General features: G+C 44.8%; 1 protein-coding gene across 2 annotated transcripts in view; it reads left to right on the forward strand.

Moving 5' to 3' along the window:
* Positions 1 to 20434, forward strand: part of TRMT44 (tRNA methyltransferase 44 homolog) — a 246607-nt gene that overhangs the window by 160663 nt on the left and 65510 nt on the right. For both annotated transcript variants that reach the window (XM_069203438.1, XM_069203431.1), the window contains exon 7: positions 17903 to 18009. In XM_069203438.1, the coding sequence (XP_069059539.1) occupies positions 17903 to 18009 (107 nt within the window). The remainder of the gene's footprint in view (positions 1 to 17902; positions 18010 to 20434) is intronic.

Consider the following 20434-nt stretch of genomic DNA (forward strand, 5'->3'; position numbering starts at 1 on the left):
TCCAGAGGATAAACTCTGACCTGTTGGGGGGTAGGTGTGCCCCCCAGAAAGTCCTGGTATGCCAGGCAATGGTTCAACCTCAGGGTGGTGACTCTTGGTTGGATACCCAGGTTCGGAGGTTAACCTCTGACCTGGTGGGAGGTAGGTGTGCCTCCCAGGAAGTCCTGCTATGCCAGGCAGTTGTCCAACCTCAGGGTGTTGACTCTGGGTTGGATAACCGGGTTCAGAGGTTAAACTCTGACCTGGTGGGGGGTACTAGTGCCCCCCAGAAAGTCCTGGTGTACCAGGCAGTTGTCCAACCTCAGGGTGCTGACTCTGGGTTGGATAACCGGGTTCAGAGGTTAAACTCTGACCTAGTGGGGGGTAGGTGTGCCCCCCAGAAAGTCCTGGCGTGCCAGGCAATTGTTCAACCTCAGGGTGGTGACCCTGGGTTGGAGAACCAGGTTCAGAGGTTAACCACTGACCTGGTGGGAGGTAGGTGTGCCTCCCAGAAAGTCCTGGTGTGCCAGGCAGTTGCCCAACCTCAGGGTGGTGACCCTAGGTTGGAGAACCAGGTTCAGAGGTTAAACTCTGACCTGGTGGAGGGTCAGTGTGCCCTCCAGGAAGTCCTGGCGTGCCAGGCAATTGTTCAACTTCAGGGTGGTGACTCTGAGTTGAATGGTCAGGTGCAGAGGTTAAACTCTGACCTGGTGGGGGGTAGGTGTGCCTCCCAGAAAGTCCTGGTTTGCCAGGCAGTGATCGAGTCTGAGGGTACAGACCCTGGGCTAGAAGACCAGGTTCAGGGTGTCCCCCCGGACCTGGAGGGAGGGGCTACTGATAACAGTGCCCCTACCATGTTGTCTTCTGAGGAGGCCACTCCTAGTTGGAGGGTGCTGGACCCCAGAAGGGAGGGCAGGGGTAGGGAAGCCTCACCCCGGGCCCTAGTCCAACCTGAAGGTACAGACCCCAGGTTGGAGGGCCAGTTGCAGGTTAACAGCCCTGCATTGGTGGAGGAATGGTACAGGGCGACTTCTGTAAGCACCCTGACCATGTTGGACTCTGGGGGTACCGCTCCAGGAGGGAGGGTACAGAGCCCCAGAGGGGAGGACCAGGTTCAGGCTGTCATCCCTGACCTGGTGGAAGGGAGAGTGGTTAAAGGGTGCCCAGCACCTGGGGCTACCGCCCCCCACTCTCCACAGCCACAGTGGTGGGAGAGCTTTGAGAGGCCTGGGGCCTGGCTCTCATCCCTGGCAGCTGTCAGTAATCACTGTGGCTTGCTGTCCGGGTGGACAGAGTTACCCCTGGGGAGGGGACAAGTGTCACACCCCGGGGGTAGAGTGGGCAACACCACTGTGTTGGTCATGCTGGTACCATCCTGCTCCTGGGATACATCTGTGAGCAAAGTAAGGTTAGGTGCTGCACAGATGGGATCCGCAGGTTAGGAGAAAGGTTCCCCATGGGTTGGCTTAGTGGGCCCTGAGAGTATGGACAGAGGGTTCCAATTGAAGTCAGGAAGGCGAAGAACTGGAGCATGCCCCTGCTGTTGTGGGCCTGGGTCCTTGTTCTGTCGCCTCAAACAGGGAAGTACATCAGGATAGTGATTGTTCTCCCCTGGCTTTAGGCTGGTAGGGGGTCATGTTGGACCTGGCTTTTTGACAGGGACATCCCCAAACTTTTTGCCTCCTTCCTCCTATTTTTTCTGACCTGTTGTTGTTGGCTTTTGACCTCTGGGCACTTTACCACTGCTAACCAGTGCTAAAGTGCATATGCTCTCTGTGTAAATTGTACTACTGATTGGTTTATCCATGATTGACTATTTAATTTACTTATAAGTCCCTGGTAGAGTGCAGTACATGTGCCTAGGGCAGGTAGATTAAATGCTACTAGTGGGCCTGCAGCACTGGTTGTGCCACCCACCTCAGTAGCCCCTTAACCTTGTCTCAGGCCTGCCATTGCAAGGCCTGTGTGTGCAGTTTCACTGCCACTTCGACTTGGCATTTAAAGGTACTTGCCAAGCCTAGAACTCCCCTTTTTCTATACATACGTCACCCCTAATGTGTGCCCTAGGTAACCCCTAGAGCAGGGTGCTGTGTGGGTAAAAGGCAGGACATGTACTTGTGTGGTTATATGTCCTGGTAGTGTAAAACTCCTAAATTCGTTTTTACACTACTGAGAGGCCTGCTCCCTTCATAGGCTAACATTGGGGCTGCTCTCATACATTGTTGAAGTGGCAGCTGCTGATCTGAAAGGAGCAGGAAGGTCATATTTAGTATGGCCAGAATGGTAATATAAAATCCTGCTGACTGGTGAAGTCGGATTTAATATTACTATTCTAGAAATGCCACTTTTAGAAAGTGAGCATTTCTTTGCACTAAAACCTTGTTGTGCCCTTCAATCCACATCTGGCTAGGTTTAGTTGACAGCTCCTTGTGCATTCACTCAGACACACCCCAAACACAGGGTACTCAGCCTCACTTGCATACATCTGCATTTTGAATGGGTCTTCCTGGGCTGGGAGGGTGGAGGGCCTGCCCTCACACAAAGGACTGCCACACCCCCTACTGGGACTCTGGCAGACAGGATTGAACTGAAAGGGGGCTTGGTGCCTTTCTTAGACACTCTTTGAAGTCACCCCCACTTCAAAGGCACAACTTAGTATAAAACAGGGCCTCTGCCCTACCTCATCAGACACTTGCTGGAGAAGAGACCTGAACCAGAACCTACACCCTGCCAAGAAGAACTGCCTGGCTGCTCAAAGGACTCACCTGTCTGCTTTTCTACAAAGGACTGCTGCCTTGCTGTTGGCCTGCTGCCTTGCTGAACTGCCTGGCTGCTCAAAGGACTCACCTGTCTGCTTTTCTACAAAGGACTGCTGCTTTGCTGTTGGCCTGCTGCCTTGCTGAACTCTTGTCTGGCTGTAAAAGTGCTCTCCAAGGGCTTGGAAAGAACTTGCCTCCTGTTCCCTGAAGTCTCAGGACCAAAAAGACTTCTCTCTTCCTCTTGGACGCTCCGTGCGCCGAAATTTTCGACGCACAGCTTGTTCCGCGGCAAGAAAAACGCTGCACACCGACGCTGATTGACGCGACGCCTTCGGGACGACCGAAACTTTGACGCACGGCCTCGCAAGGACAACGCCGCCCGACTTCCCGGGAGAAATGTTGACGCACGGCCTCGTAAGAACAACGCCGCCCGACTTCCCAGGAGAAATCGACGCAACGCCTGCCGTGAGATCGAAACTTTGACGCACGGCCTCGCAAGGACAACGCCGCCCGACTCCCCGGGAGAAATCGACACGACGCCTGCCGTGAGATCGAAACTTCGACGCGCAGCCGCGCAGAACGACGCGCAGCCGGAAAACAAGCATGAAAATCCACGCACAGACCCGGGACATCTGGTACTCCCCGCGAACCACAGAAAGAGACTGTCCGCGCGCCGAAAAACGACGCAGGACTCCCCGCGTGGAAAATAACTACGCAAGTCCGTGTGTGCTGAGGAGAAATCGACGCACACACCAGTTTTCCACGTACCTCTTCTCCTGTGGCCCTCTGAGGAGATTTTCCACCAGAAACCAGGTACTTTGTGTTTGAAAGAGACTTTGTTTACTTTCTAAAGACTTAAGACACTTTATATCACTTTTCAGTGATATCTTTACAAATTCATATTGCAACTTTGATCGTTTTGACCTGAAGATACCCAGATAAATATTATATATTTTTCTAAACACTGTGTGGTGTATTTTTGTGGTGTTATGCTATGGTGTTGTATGATTTATTGCACAAATGCTTTACACATTGCCTTCTAAGTTAAGCCTGACTGCTTGTGCCAAGCTACCAGAGGGTGGGCACAGGCTGATTTTGGATTGTGTGTGACTTACCCTGACTAGAGTGAGGGTTCTTGCTTGGACAGAGGGCAACCTGACTGCCAACCAAAAACCCCATTTCTAACACTTAGTATGTTTGTTCTCCTCACAGAAAAATGCTTGTCCTTTTAGGAATTGATTTAAAACAGCCTTTGCTGTTTCACCAGACCGTTGTTTTCCCAGAAAATGAATACACAATATACATACATAATATCCATAAGTACAGGGGCTTATGATCTGTAGCCTTTATCCAATTGTCTGTTAAATTGTCCTTCACAGTTTATTTCCGTCCACCACACCATACACAGTGGAGCAATACATAATCGCCCTTACCCATTAGCCCCCTTCCCTTCAAGTGACTGCACAAAGAGTGCACATATTGTTTGCACCCATCTAAAAATATACCCTTTCTTTGTAGTGATAAAACTGATTAGAATTCTAATTTATAAGTTTGGTTATTTTTTTTATATAATTTAAATAGTGGCTGTTTATTCTACCTGCATGTCATTTGAGTGTGTAGTTAGACTGATATATTTTCTGTCTCTTTAAATTCCGAAATTGTTTAATTGACATTGCAGCTTCGAAGTAGCCTGCGATGTAAAGTATTGTTTGGGTGGTGATTTATTCTTTTCTCATTCACAAATAAATACTAGTAAAAGGACTACTTTAGTGAATGTTTTTAAATAAACAAAATGTGTAATCCACGCATATAGAGGCCACGTTTAGATGGCTACATAGTTTTTTTTTTTCCTTTTTCTTTGTGGCACATTCTCGCTATAAACTTAACAGACAACCACCACACTAGTCTGCCAAGACCAGACCTTTTGGCTTTGTGAATGCTTGTTTATTTTGTATTTCCAGCTAGTCTCCGCTGCAGAGCAGTAATGATTAGTAGACTTATGTACTAAATTTCTAATCTTTTAATCGTTGTAGGGTTCTTTTAAGTATATACCTTCATTGCTGAATTAATTTGTTGTCCTTTAGTTTCCCCCTGACGGATGAGCGGTGAAGTGGAAGCGCCAGGATACAAATCGATCTTTCAGGGTTTAAGACAGGAGAGACAAGGGTGAAGTTAGGTAGTCATCATTTGCCATGTTTTTCAATTGTACTTCTTTCTGAGACCGTCGTGCACTGCATAATTGTGATTTCTTTCTTTTATAATTACCTGCCTATGCAGAGGTTTTCAATTGTGAGATTTGATCTGAAAATGGATTGACTGCAGCTGTATCTTGCTGCGCTCCATCTCTTCCAAGAACTGCCTTCGGCAGGCTCTTCTGAGTAAATGACTCACTGAATGAAAGATAATAGTTGTAAGCTAAACTTCAAAGAGGTTTTGTATTAGAATGTTAGTATTTACAGTGCATCTCATGGGACCTAGCGTGGTATCTACTATTTGATTTTCATTAGTATCCATCTCTTAGTTGCTCAAATCTGCCCATAAAGTATATTTTTGACTATGATTATACTGACTCTGAATGAGTTGAAGTGCTATAATGGATTAAGTGGAACATTTGGGCCAGGAGTGAAGACTTGCAGATTCATTGGTGCATTCCAGCCTGCTGATATCATGCTGAGATGTACGTGTGCTTGTTTTTATTCTACTAGAAAATGGATCATTACTGCTGCTTTTCATTTGGAAGCAGGTGCTGAATTGAGAAATGAATAGGAAAGCAACAATCAGCAGTGCACCTTTCTTGTATAGGCCTACTTTCTCTACTGGCAACCTGTAGCATTGAATATTTCTAACTGGACGCCTTGAATCAGAGGCACCTTAGGGTGTCAGTGTGATTAAATTCTATACACTGATAACTAAAAAAATGCTTCCATTTGCACATGCCACAGTACACCTAAAGTGGCTTCAAAGGAATGTCCTATTGTCAAGTAGTCTGTGCATTCCAATTATTGCTTAGGCTTGAAGTTGAAAGTATTGCTCAGTGTTTTCACTTCACAATAATTAAGAAAGTCCCTTCAGGAATCATTGTTGAAGCAACCATTATTTGATTTGAAACGAGCAATCAAACCCCTTGCCCATAACTCCCTTAAATCTGGCATCTATCCAGTGTTTTTCAAGTCTGCATGACACTGCCTTTATTAAAATGTAAAAAGAATACAACTCTCCCTTACCTTCTAGCTACTGCCCATTGTCACAGCCACTTTCTTTACCATTACTTGAATGTTAATTTGCAATTTCCTTAGCCTATAGTCCCCCCTCAGATAACCTGCTGAGACCCTTCTGATGGGCTTTTCTTGCTTTACTCTCATTACGACAAGCCCAAATTTTTCCCACCCATGGGAGTATTGGTAACTCCTGGGGCGGTGAAAGTCGGCTCATTTAAAGTGAGTCCCTCAGTGTCCCCTTAGAAATGAGGAATTACCAGGGTGATTTGTAATTATGTGATTTGATTCACTGTTCACCATTTCCTTTAAATCTTCACACACAAATTTAGGTGAGTTTCAGTAAACTAAATCTCCCTGTAAAAGTAAACTGATCAATGGAAACAACACAGATCTGATCATTTTGAGTGGGCTGGTAATTGCTGTTACCAGCTCCATCAAAACTGATGCTTCTCGTATTGAGGGCCTACAATTCTTTCACATATTTGTGACTTCATCATCTCAGCACTTCAGAATCAACTCTCATCCATATTTGTACCCTCAAATCTATCTGCTTCTCTTAACACTGTTGTTCACGTTCTTTGTTATCCTGGCTATAACTGGGGGCATCATGGATCAGCCCCTAAAGAGTTCTACTCGGACTTCTCTTACCTTTCTTTAGCTGTTGCTTACAACTGTAAGTTATGTTCACCCTCCCCAGTAATAGAAGATGTCTTCAAGGCTCAGTCATGGGTGCCTGCATGACATTATTTCTTTATATGTTTTTTCATACCCACTTCATGTGAAGGGAACAACAAATATTCTCACTTCCCACTTCTCACTCCTTCTTTAGATGGATATCCAGTTGTGTTATGGCCATTAGTTATTGGATGGGTTTTCAGTCGCGCACGTTGCACTAATCCTTGATAGAAGTTGTTGGACTTGGCCCTTTCGTCAGGGTCATTCCCAAAATTTTTGCCTTTGCCTTCCTGTTTATTTTGTTGGCTTTTAGGTCTCTGTACACTTTACCACTGCCAATCAGTGCTAAGGTGCTTGTGCTGTCTCGTTAAAACAAGGTAGAATTGTCTTATACCCAATTATTTAATTTACTTGTAAGTCCCTCATAAAATAGCACTACCTGTTACCCAGGGCCTGTAAATTAAAATCTACTAGTGGGCCTGCAGCACTGATTGTGCCTCCCACTTACGTAGCACTTTAAATATGTCTCAGTCCTCTCATTGCAGCCTGTGTGTGCAGTTTTTAAACTGCCCATTTCTACCTGCCAAAATAAACCTTTCACTAGACCCAAATCTTCCTTTTTAATACAGAGGGCAGGGTGCAGTGTATTTAAAAGGCTGGACATGTAGTTTTAAGTCCTACGTGTCCTGGTAGTAAAATAAAACTCTTACATTTGTTTTTCACTACTTCAAGGCCTACCACCCCCATAGGATAACAGTGGAGTTACCTTATTACATTTAATAAGCTGTAATTTCCAAATGGGAACAGGTAACCAATTCATGTTTGATGTCTTTGAAATTGTAATGAAAACTCCTAACTTATGGTGAAGTTATATTTTTTAAATTACAGTTTTGAAAATGCCACTTTTAGAAAGTTGATGTTTTCCTCCCTTGGCCATTTAGTCACTGTAGCCTGTCTCTGGTCACATAACTAGATGTAGCTGACAGTTGGACTTTGTGTATTCCTCCTAGACATCCACACACAATAACGTGTTTGGGTGTGCCTGGATGAGCCATCGCTGGAAGGATGTGAGGGTGGAGCTGAGCACAGCCCTACTTACACTTGATTAGGCTGTGTCCAGCCTCCACACAAAGGGCTGCAAACCACCTCTAGTTAGTTTGGAGTCAGGGCAGGGAAATCAGGATGCTGGGAACTTCAAAGGGAAATCTCTAGAAGCTTCTTCCACATTGAAGAGGCAAGGCACCAGGTGTAAATATAGAACCTCAGACACCAGCCCTTCTGTACGCTCTGGACCTGGGGATACTGTGCCAGGAAGGACTGCTGTGCTGCTGAAAGCAATGCCACTCTGCTGGACTGTTGCTTAAGGACTGCTGCCATGCTGTGCTTACCGGCTACCTGCTGCTCTCTTGCCTGAGTGAGAAGGACTGGACCGGCATCTGTTAAACCCAGGACTCCAAAGTGACTCAAAGGGCTAGTTGGCTGGCCTCCTGACTAGAGCCTCAGGGACAGAAGACTCCAATAACCTTAAACCCAGCACCTGGACTCTGCCATCTGTAAATCCTACAGTGCCAAGTGGTGCCACACCAGTCCTGGACCCTTGGAAGTGGGCCTGAAGGTGCTGTGCCAACTCAGCTGTGGATCCAGCAGAACTGACATATATCCTCTGCAGCAAGGGATCTGATAAAGCAAAGGACTCCACATCAACCCCACAGCCACATCACAACTGACGCCTGTGTGAAGGTTTCTGATGCAGGCTCTCGCTTCTCATAGAAGGCAGCCTCGGCCACAGACTCCGCATCACAGCTCCTTAGAACCGATGTATTAACCTGACTGCGCAACGCATCCTCGACGTCTGACTTCGCATTGCAAGTCCTTGTTGGTGAGATCCTCGATGACAACACAGCACCTCACATTGCAGATATACCACTCCACAGAATTTTTGCATCTCCTTGGCTGCGCAACGCATCCTTGGTGCAGGACCTCTAAATGCTCCACAAACCAGCATTTAAGGTACTCTTGTTCAGTGGGCCTAACTGGGTCCTTGTAGGCGGCCCACACTCCATCATGGTCTGCGTGAACTTATGACTTGGTCACGGTCCGGCGTGACCAGATACCCACAGTTTCCGCTTTGTGCATTTTGGTGCTGTTTTCACTGAAATCTTTAAAACTGCATATCTCTGGTTCTACTGATTGGATTTTTGTAGCTCTCGTCTTGTTTAATTTATTAAAACATACTCTATTGTTCAAATCTGGTGTGGGAAGTTGCAGAAGTACTTTACCCATTGCCTCTAAGTTAAGACTGACTGCTTTGTGCCAAGCTACCAGAGGGTTGAACACAGGCCAATTTAGAGTTGACTTGTGCATCAGTGTGACAAGGATTGTGGTTGCTGCTTGACCAGGGCTCACACCCCAGTCATCCATCAATCCAATTTCTCCCAGAAGTCCTGTACTCCCTTCTTCATCTGTTAAAGTCTCCTTACCTTAACCATTACATTTTCACTAAAATACACCATGCTCTACCTAGGGTATCATCTGAAACTGTGGGCCATTCTCAACATTACAGTACTGAGGTTTGATTGCGCCAATAGCCATTTCACAAAAATTATGAAGGTTCCAAATCACTGCAGCAAGATTAGTACTTCACCTCCATCCAAGATGACACATTACTTTAGTGCTTCAAGCATTACAATGGCTACCTATAGCAAGACGCTCATCTTTTAAAGCGGTCTGTATCATCCACAAAACACTCCATGGAGAAGGCACATAGAATCTGCAATGAAAGTTCCAATAAGGTTTCCAGAACAGAACACTGAGCTTCAGATTACACCTCAATTGGTTGGTCCTGCTTATAAGAAAAAGTCCATCGGAAGATCCTGATTCTCATTACAAGCAACAATACTTTTCAATTCCTTGCTAGCCAAATCACAAAACATACACGATCACCTAAAATTCAGGAAGAATGTGAAAATATAGCTCCTCCTGAGTTAAAGAAATTGGAAATTGAATTTCTAGAATCAACATTATGTAATAATATTATGTAATAAAATTGATCATTACACCTGGTAAATTACATTGTGTCCTTCTGCTGTGTGAATGCCATAAATACAGCATGAACAACAATCGCACAAAAAACGATTAGAAGCGTTGGCAATATATGACTGCATTAGAACCCTCTCGGGCCAGAACCCTGTAGCACACAAACTTCAAAGGAACCGTTACCACCCACCACAATCCAGAACAGCTATTAGGCACACTACAGCATAGTAAGTCGTTTATCAAACCAGCTTCAGGAGTCACTATGTACCCGAATTTGAATAAGCACCTTAGGACCATAGAGATCTGCAGCATGTAGCTGGCTCCCCGGATTTCTCTAATATAGTCCATCCAGCTGGTCCCAACCTCAGTGATGTCATATATCAATACCGACACCGTACAGTTACATAATGACGGTAACACAGTCCACCCTCACAGAACTCCACCTCTCTCTTTTCTCTCCCGCTACTGTGTTCCCATTTTCTTCCCTCCAGGATTTACATCGCCCACCAACTCTCCAGCCCAGATGCTGCAGTCACTGTGGGGCATACATTTGTCAAAAACAACTAAATCACAAACTTAACTCAGGACTTGTAAAGTAAAACATACCCCCCATCTGTTTACAGTTACATCTATGTGCATCTGTCTCTTACTATTGTTTCCTCTATCACAGTGCTAGCCGCAAGACAAGAAAAGCGCTCCTTTCCTGCAACATGTGCAGGACACTGAAATACTTTCCTTTTAGACTCACAGCAAGAAATAAAACACCTTTCCAGCCATGCGCCCCCAACTAAGTAGCACGCTGCCCATCTTAGAATGGTGTTCGGGGCGCCCACAATAGGTTATGAAGAGTATGAAACTTTATATAAGTACTAAGCTATAACACAACCACAACAGTGTGAGTTCGGGTATTAAATGTGTGAAAATCTAACAGTTTATTCAACTCCACACAGCCGAAGCCCTGATAAGCTCACTAGTACTTGGTTAACTGGACTACTTCTGTACTATTCGGATTTCCCCAGTATTCCTTCTCCCTGCTAGACATCATCTTAAAAGTCACCATCACAAACGTATACTGTTTTCTAAGGCACAATTCTCTTTTATCCTATTGTCGTGAAGTTGGCTGGCTGTCAACGAAACAAGAACCTTATACAAGCTATTGACTCTAGTACTTAAAAATGCTTATAGCATGTTTCCTATCTGTCTCATAACCTAAGTCTTCTGCTAGCTGAGGACAGACAATTCATTTCTCATCTAGTGAATAAGTATATAAATGTGTGCTTGCGTCCTTATTACACATAGCTGTGTATTAAAAGGATTTTCTTTGTCCCCTGTTAACGTTCACACAGCAGCGCCTATGTTCCATGCTACGACCACTCTCTTTGGTTTTATTAATCACTTCATGACCCACTGTCTTTTCATACAGATTTTCTGCACAAACCGTTGTTTTCTAATTAAAATAAAGAAAATATGGTCAAGGAAGCAAACATTTCCATGCATACCCTTCTGTTAGGCAGGTTAATGCCACTGTCATTGTAATGTGCTTCAGGCTACATCTTCAACACGAGTTTGGCTGTTACATTTCCTTGCTCATAATGTACACTCAGATGCATTCTTAACTTTAAGAAAAGGAGGAGAAAGAACTGGTGATGTGCACAGAATTACTCATGCTGCAAGTAGAACCATAAACACTGGGGTGTCTAGGCAAAGACTGGCCGTTTTAAACTCATAACCACCTGAGCTCAGAGTCTCTGTACACCTTGGGTCACCAGCAATCCCAGTTATCCCAAAACGTGTTCACCTCAAGACTCTCGGCATCTTTCCATCCTATTGATCTCATTAAAGTGGAGGACAATATTTTGGCCCAAGCTCTTGCCAACAGGCCAGCGAAGGTAGTCCCTTCCCTAGTTTATTCAGTCATGAATGGTTATGTGCACAATTAGGTGACTGCAGCTGCTATTGGTTGGCACATGAGTTGCCAGGACTCAGTGCTGAGACTTTGAAAATGATTTGTTCTCATTGGAGTGAGAACTACCTATTTGAGAATCTTCACATGATAAATGTAGGCCCTTGCTTCTTGTATATGAAGGTCGTTTTGATGGACACATTGTCCTGGTCAAGGTGATTTGGGGCCTTTCTGCCCCTTTCAAATTTAATATGTTACTTACCTGGAATGCCCCCTCTCACCAGTACTCTTGACACTGGAAATAAATATTTTAGCAGCATGGATTACCTAAAATGGCCTACTTGAGTTTGGAGTGGACTGGTGCCTAACATCTATTTCTGTATGCAGACAACATACTTCTGTATGAAATAAATCCACATCGACAGACCAGCATTTTATGGAGCTACCATCCAAATCTGGCAAGTTGTTGCACCGTACTACCAGTCGAAAAAAAAAGTCCATCATTCTTAACGAATTGAGAGGAAGAGTTGCTGTTGGCTGGCAGAATATTGAGAGGCATAGTTTCAAAAGTACCTGGGTATGTTACGATTGGCCCTTAGTTGAGGTGAGCATTTAATATGGCACTCCTGCTGATAGCCCTGTGTAAGAATCTGCAAACTTGGAACTCAGTCCCTACATTTATTCTCTGAACGGTAGCAAAGTGTAAGATGGTAGCACACCCCATCTGTTAAATGTCCTTCTTAACTACACCTTTGATGTATCATCAGAGTTTTCCCTAAGCTAAGTGAGTATTCCCATGCTGCGTGCCCCAGAGAGCATCGGATAAATGTATACAATCAGTATGTGATAGAGAGCTCAGTACAAGACCTAAATAGTGAACTTTGGAAAGAGCACATTACTTTGGCACTCCACCAGGTTGCCAATAGAGCTAAGACTGACACCCACCCACGCCAAAAACCTCCGGTTCATCATTGACAGCAAACTTGACATGACCACCAACTAAATTACACTTAAGCATACCTCAACAATCACATCTGTTTTCACAAACCTTCTAGACACCCCCGCTCATCCAGACTCCTACTTGCACAAGTCCCATGCATACGGAAAACCAGATCTGGCAGTCAAGCCTTCTCCTGCATTGCTCCTAAAGCATGGAATGACCTGCCGCTACACATACGAGCCCCCTACTTCTTGAATTCCGCAAGATGTTAAAGACTAGGTTTTCGAGTAGACACACACCCGCTTAGTGCCAGGATACCCTCCTGGGTAATAGTGTGCTCTACAAATCTGCACAACATAACAGTATAGTCAACAAGCAACTGTACTATAGGGCAGACCAAGGTAGAGAATCATTTTTTGGAAATAGTGAGGATCCTGCTTTGAAACTGGAGCTCGATTTGTTTGAGAATACCAATTGTATAGGTCTGCTTTATGGGAAGCCAGTTCCCATGACCTTCCCTACTGTTAAAAACTCTAGTACGGGAGTTTTGGTTGCAGGTGTTAACTCTGAATTTGGTGTGATCAGTGGTTGACCCAAAGAAACATCTCCATTTTATTCACCCACAAAGCCTCTCTATCTTGTTCACCCAGAAAGCCTACCTTTCCGTATTCAAACCCTGGGACCTGGTTGAAAGAACACAGGGGGATGCATGGGTGCCAGGGGCTAACAGTGCGGAGTGACCTACACAAGTTCTCATATTTCAGGCACCCCAACTTTGTCACACCACGGTGTTTGATTATCCACAGTAGGCAAATTTCAAGAAATTCAATCGACTTGAGGTTAAACTTTCAGTTGGCTTGTGCAAAACGTTTTACCCAGGTATACTGCACCCTTGTATGTGATGCCTCAGACTTATTTGTAGATCTCCGTTCCCAATGAAAGAACGTCCTGGGGGCTCTCCCACTGGCTAAATTACAAGTAATCTAGTTTAAATATCTCCACAGTGTATATTACACATCCGAGCGTCTGTGGAAGATGGGGGCGAGGTCATCCGCCAGCTGCTATAGGTGCGGTACACTTACTAGAGTCTTCTTGCCCTCAGTCTAGGAATGCTCAGTCATTCTGGACTTCTGGCGAAATATTACAATCACCTTAATTGAAATGGTGTGCCAGCTCAGCTGGCATTCCTTGGAATGATGGAGCAACTGCGCTACACTAGGATCATTCATTCTTTGGGAATTGATTCATCTTAGCTAAAACTAGAGATTGCTAGGCATTTAACATTCAGTCACACTATCCCTGATGGGGAGGGGATGGAAGGTTTGGCTAAGAGGAAGTGATATACCGTGCTAGAGGATGTCCAAAGGAACATGTCATTGTCTGCGTCCTTGGTAGGACTACTTTCACATGTCCGTGGGATAATCAGGTACTCATTACGTTGTTGGAAACCATGAGAGGGAAAACTATGTCAACCTGCAGCCCTTGTTAAAGCTACACTTTATTTCAGAGATTTGTAATGTACACAGCTAAGTCATTTTGAGCCGCATTGTGAATGCTGTTTCCCAAACTTGATTATAAAAAAAGTTTGATGTCAGTGGCTCTCTAAACGCAGGAGGCTGGGCATGTACCACTTTCGTATTTATGTCCCACTACAGTAAGCTCTAAATAAGGCCCTTAGTTTGGGAATGAAATAAGGGTTAATCAGGATTAATGTGCGGAGCCCCCCACACCTCAGGTGGAAAGAAAAAAATATCAGGACCCCCCCCCCTTAAAAATATGTCTAGACTTATTTAAACATTGCAGTTAAGTTATGTTACCTTTTTTAAAATGCAATACATTTTTTTCCGCTTAAAACAAAGCACTGTTATCTGCATAATGTCTCTTTTGACCAGAGCCTGGCCCCCCCACCATTCACTCCCCCCACCTCCCCCCCCAAGATCGTTTGAGCCCAAGGATGATGGTAATCATGCACTGGGCGCCGTGTAAGAAATAGCACCTAGAATGGATGAATTGGCATGCCACATCCAGCAGATGTCAGCAGCTGCGCGCCTCAGAGAGGCCTAAGAAACATAGTGAAATGAATAATGAGTTTATCTCACCAGTCCAGTGATGGAGACGCACGTGAACGTGTCCCAGGAACCAAAGGGAAAGTGACCCCCCCCCTCCCCCCCCATGTTTTCTGCAGTGATTATCCATTGAGGCTAGCACAGTGAAGGTAGGTGCGGTATCTACAAGCCAGCCTGCAACCAGCACAGTTCGGCAGCAGTGATCAGTCTTTAGGTCGAGCACCAGGGGAAACATTATCTTGGGAACGATAGTGTCCAATTTCTTTCCTGTGGCTGCGGGATGAGCTGATCCTGACTGCACCACTCACTGATCAACACAACTAATGCAGCAGAGGTAGACGCAAAAGAGTCAAGCTAGTGCAGGCCTGCACCGAGCACCGTTCTGCTGCCTCTGTCTCTATTTCTCCCAAATGAATCATCAATATCTGCTTTATTCAAGTGTGAATAAAGAGATCCAAAATTAACAACCTCATTCATCCCTCTGTCATCAGGTAAATCTCACAGCTAAGTCATTCTGTATTTTCACTTGTCAGCGTTATTTTTGTGGAAGGCCATTTTTCACAACGTTTTCTTTGTTTTTTTGCACGCTTCTCCCATATGGTTAACACGCACTGGTCGAGTCCACATAGTGTTGTTAGTACTTATGTACACACCTACCTAAGAGCACCCAGCACCACTCCTGCAAACATACTGGTTTTAAATACTTTGCCCAATGTTCAGTGTGTTCTTTAAGTACTGCGATAGATAACACGCTTTTAAGATGAGGATTATGAACAAACTGTTTCTTTTATATGCGATGGTTATTGGTGGGACACACTAGACTATCTCATATTAATGAATCTCACAAATTTCAAACGCGCCTGTGTTTGCCATTCCACCCACTAATGTCACATAACGTACTTTTTAATCCCACCTATTACAATCATGCAAGACATTTTGGAGCGCTAAGACCACATTTATTTTCTGCCCAGAACGTTTAAGGATAGCACCTCTTGTAGCTCCTTCATCGGACTGACCTATTTCTCCATCAGACTTTCGCTGACTTTGCTTCCTAAGCGACACCCAACTTTATTTATGAGGAGGCGTAAGCTTCTCAGTGGCTATTAATCAGGGTTCGGATAACTTTACCAGTGTTTCCATGTCAGCGCAAGTAAACCTACAGCATGTAAAAACATCGTAGACTGTTGCATGCAGTGCTGGGAACGGTAGCCTCTAAGGGCGTTTACCGCCTCCCTTTCCTCTACCAGTTCATTCCCGGAAAACTCGGTGCTTCCGTTCACCCAATGCAGTGAAGTCTGTGTCAGTCTTCGGCAACTCAGAGCCAACTTGTGTCTCGACTCAGTACTTTTTCGAGCCCTTGGTATAACGAGACTTGAGGCCCCCACCTGCGGGGTACATGGAGATGCCCACTTTCTAGACTCGCTAAGGCCAGGGTAGTGTGCTGAGAGGATGGTGGGGGGTGGGGGGAAGCCTGGAGCTCGGATCCCTCCGCACCGGGACGGATGCGGAAGCCTTTGTTACGCCACTGCCCTATTCATGCATGAAAACTGCATTTATGTCACTCCACCTATTCCTCTGATGCCGCCAGTGCTTAATTTGCAAATAAAAAGGCGCGGGTGCTCAAAGCTCTCCTCTTAAACACGCGGCTCCTGCAATTAAAAGTGCAAGCTCATAAATCTGAGGCAGTGTAACCCTGAAGCCACCTCGGGCCTCTTCAGGCCATTTATAGCCACTCCATGCCCCTTCAGCTCACTCTGTCAGCGTCATGCTTTTCCCCTTTCTGACGCTTTTTCGTTTTTCTCTTCCTCCGTCTTTACCACGTGTCTTTTGCTCGCAGTAAATGCTTGAGACTGAAAATTAAGCGCCGGCCCTCAGAAATAAGTGCCGATGCTCCGCACTGGAAACATAAAGCACAAATTAAGCACTGGAAGTCTTAGCGTGAGCCCACTGACCTGCATGGAAACAATCAGTACTGCAAACACTGTAATGTGCCTTGGAAGTTTTCACCAGAGTCCGCTTGTAGCATTTGCAACAATAGGAACGTCTCCTTCTTGCACCCTGGTGCACAGAACAAACCAAGGAGCCCATTAATAAAGCCCAAAAGGCGACCTAGCCCTGCTGTCCTCAGTACCAAACAATTAGGGGTGATGTGCTGAGCACTGCCCCATTTTCACCACCGGTAACGCCTACTTAGAGAAGAACAGATGGCAGGTTACCGCAGCTTGTACACTGGCTCACACAGCGCCTCGGTAGAAGGTCCTATGGGAGATGGGGCTCAGGTGCCCCTTCCACAGCGGGGCTAAAATCTCATCCCAAGTGAAAAATGAAAACTCCGAGGTGAAGTGAGAACATGTTTATTCGTTTTACAGAATATACGTCATCAGTGTTTCAAGAAAATGGACGAGTGTTTCCAATTGGTAATAAAGCAAACTCTCCATTGATAGGACTGCAATTGCAGATATTGTCTTGCGTTAACTTAGAAATAAACAACACCCGTATAAACACATTATACACCAAACCATAAAAATGCAGATTTCACGTAGATCAGTAAACGCGCGATTAGGCTGCAGGTACTCCATCCGGATATATCCTGTCAATCTATTTAAAAGGAGTAGTTTCTTTCCATGTAGGGTGCAACTTGCAAATGGAGTACGTCACACCGCTTTCTTCATAAATCCGGCCTTTTTTGTAGCCATTAAATGGCTTGCTTTATAAAAATTTAAATAATGTAGTACTTGGCCGTGACCAGCCCTGATATGCGATTCTAAAAAACCTGATAAATGAATACATTTACTAAACCAAATACAATAAATGTTTTCCGGAACCCAATTACACTATGAAATTGTGCTTTTTCTAGGAGTCTTAGCATACCATTTCCTTTTCTTTTTGAATGTATTATTGTGACATTTATTGCTGTATCAAAACATATACACACGCTTTATGACGCATCTGTAAGCTATTTAGTTTCATTTAATACATCAATGTTATAAAAGCCCATCGCGGTGAGCTTTTGGTGCTGCTCTATGATTCCCTAGCTTATATAATACAGTTCTGTTTACTAGTATGTTCCCCATTTCTTATTTTCCATTGTAATTTATTTCACACTGATTACTCCACAAACGTCCACTTTCATCTGTATGGGTCGGGATCTTTCGGCCCCTTTTGCACAAAACTAATGAAACCTACTTTTCAACAACTGCGTTTCCTGTTTGCCACAATGTACATGAGGCAGCAGCTGCCTGCTGATCGTCTTACCTCTATGTAGTGTTATTTGGTATTTATTTAATAAAAAAAAAAGTTCCTTTTTTTTTTTTTTTTTTTTTTAGGAATGTGCAATTACACCAAATGATGACTTTCTATTTCCAGATGTTGACTGGATAATTGGGAATCACTCTGATGAGCTAACGCCATGGATACCAGTGATTGCCGCCAGGTATGTGAAATAATAGTTCCCTGCGGAAAATAAAATTTACTTATATATATATATATATATATATATATATATATATATGATTGCATTTCATCACAACATACATTACCATCACATTTTCATGTTCAACACATTTATGACTAAATTGTTTATTGCTTCCCCAACTCCCTCCCTACGACTGCTCTCTGTTTGCGCCAGTAAAATGTTCTACACTCCTCAGTAATTGGCACCTTTCTACATAGAGGGTCTCCCCATTCGTCCAAAACGCATGGATAATGCTCCCTACTGATATTGTCAAAGTACCTGCTCTGTCGATCGGGGGACTCCCAGCCCGTTACTACCCCCTTGTGCAATAGGACATTCTATGTACTCTAGCCTATGTCGTTCAATTGTTGTACCTTTAAGGAGGCTGTGGGTCCCTTAGTGCATCCAGCATAGATCATCTTCCACCTTATTGTCGGGCCTGGTCTGCTTCATATGGACTTACTGAGTCTCCGCCCACTCCAATATTTCCCTAAGCCTGTGATGTGTTGGGGGTGTGAAAGGCCGTGTTGGACTTGTTCAGGAGAAAACCTTCCTGTCTGCCTCCTGGGTTGTTAGACGTTGTATTTGGGAAAAGTGGCAAATTCTGTACGAAGACAAGCTTGTGTGCTGAATCTATGACGTCAGTACAGGTGTCTATAAATATTGTAAAGTGCAAGTAGGGAGATGAGTATTACGATGCTTAGTGATGAAGAGGCACCTTAGGGGATGTTTTTTTAATAGACGTGTTTGAGAAATGTTGATGTGAGGACTGTGATTTATTTTATCATCAGTGATTCAGCCAACAGAGGCTTTGTAAATGTGGAAGTACTGGACATTGGGAATGACCTAGAGAAAGACCATCGCCTTTAGAGAGTAGGGGTGATGGAAGAAGAAAGGATTTAATATTGGAGGTTAAGGAAAACTCCAGAAGTGACCCTTTGCCAATGTTCATGGTTCTTTCAGGATTTTAAGAATCTAGCTATCTTGGATCTTACTGTTTATTTCCCCAGGACACTGGGACAAAAGCATTGGTGCTGCCCCATCAGGATGCTTTCTGTTAGTCTGTGGTATCTGGACTGCATCTACAATCGGAAGTAAAGACAGTGCTGTCAAATTACATTCCTAAACTGGAATTGTTCTAGCTCCACCAAAAGTTGTTCTTAACTTTGTGCTCTTTGTGTTCCTTGCCCCGCTCCTCTAGAGCAGAAACTAGGGGTAACTTCCACAAGCTCAAACCCCTCAACTTTGAGGAGACTTAGGAAAGGTTGTTTTGAGTAGATTTGTCAATTGCAGACTCAACCTGCTTTCTGCCCCCACTTGGTTCCCTGCGGTCTTATGTTGCATTAGTTGCTCTCTACTTTCCTGTGAAATTTTGCCCCCCCCTGACAGGGTGAGGCAGTGTGCTCCCTTTTTTCTTTTTGTCCAATGACTGCTCCCTTGAGCTAACGAGCTGACGAGCTCTGGAGAGGCACCTGTGCGCCAGTGAGTGGTACATAAACCCGAGAAGACTTTTGGCGGCATTTCAAGTAACCCCACAGACTTGGCTGCTCTCTGCTGATGACGGGCTAAACCTAGAAACACGTGTCCAGAGATACACAGCACTTGCTGCACCTACTTAGGTGAAAGACTTTTGATTACTTTTTCAGCACAAAACGAAGTGACTGCATTTACCATGATGCATTGGGGCTAACCTTTTGCTTGAGTGTGAGGCAGTGTGCTCCCTTTTTTCTTTTTGTCCAATGACTGCTCCCTTGAGCTAACGAGCTGACGAGCTCTGGAGAGGCACCTGTGCGCCAGTGAGTGGTACATAAACCCGAGAAGACTTTTGGCGGCATTTCAAGCAACCCCACAGACTTGGCTGCTCTCTGCTGATGACGGGCTAAACCTAGAAACACGTGTCCAGAGATACACAGCACTTGCTGCACTTACTTAGGTGAAAGACTTTTGATTACTTTTTCAGCACAAAACGAAGTGACTGCATTTACCATGATGCATTGGGGCTAACCTTTTGCTTGAGTGTGAGGCAGTGTGCTCCCTTTTTTCTTTTTGTCCAATGACTGCTCCCTTGAGCTAACGAGCTGACGAGCTCTGGAGAGGCACCTGTGCGCCAGTGAGTGGTACATAAACCCGAGAAGACTTTTGGCGGCATTTCAAGCAACCCCACAGACTTGGCTGCTCTCTGCTGATGACGGGCTAAACCTAGAAACACGTGTCCAGAGATACACAGCACTTGCTGCACCTACTTAGGTGAAAGACTTTTGATTACTTTTTCAGCACAAAACGAAGTGACTGCATTTACCATGATGCATTGGGGCTAACCTTTTGCTTGAGTGTGAGGCAGTGTGCTCCCTTTTTTCTTTTTGTCCAATGACTGCTCCCTTGAGCTAACGAGCTGACGAGCTCT

The sequence above is a fragment of the Pleurodeles waltl genome, chromosome 1_2 (assembly GCF_031143425.1).
Source record: "Pleurodeles waltl isolate 20211129_DDA chromosome 1_2, aPleWal1.hap1.20221129, whole genome shotgun sequence".
Classification (NCBI taxonomy): Eukaryota; Metazoa; Chordata; class Amphibia; order Caudata; family Salamandridae; genus Pleurodeles; species Pleurodeles waltl.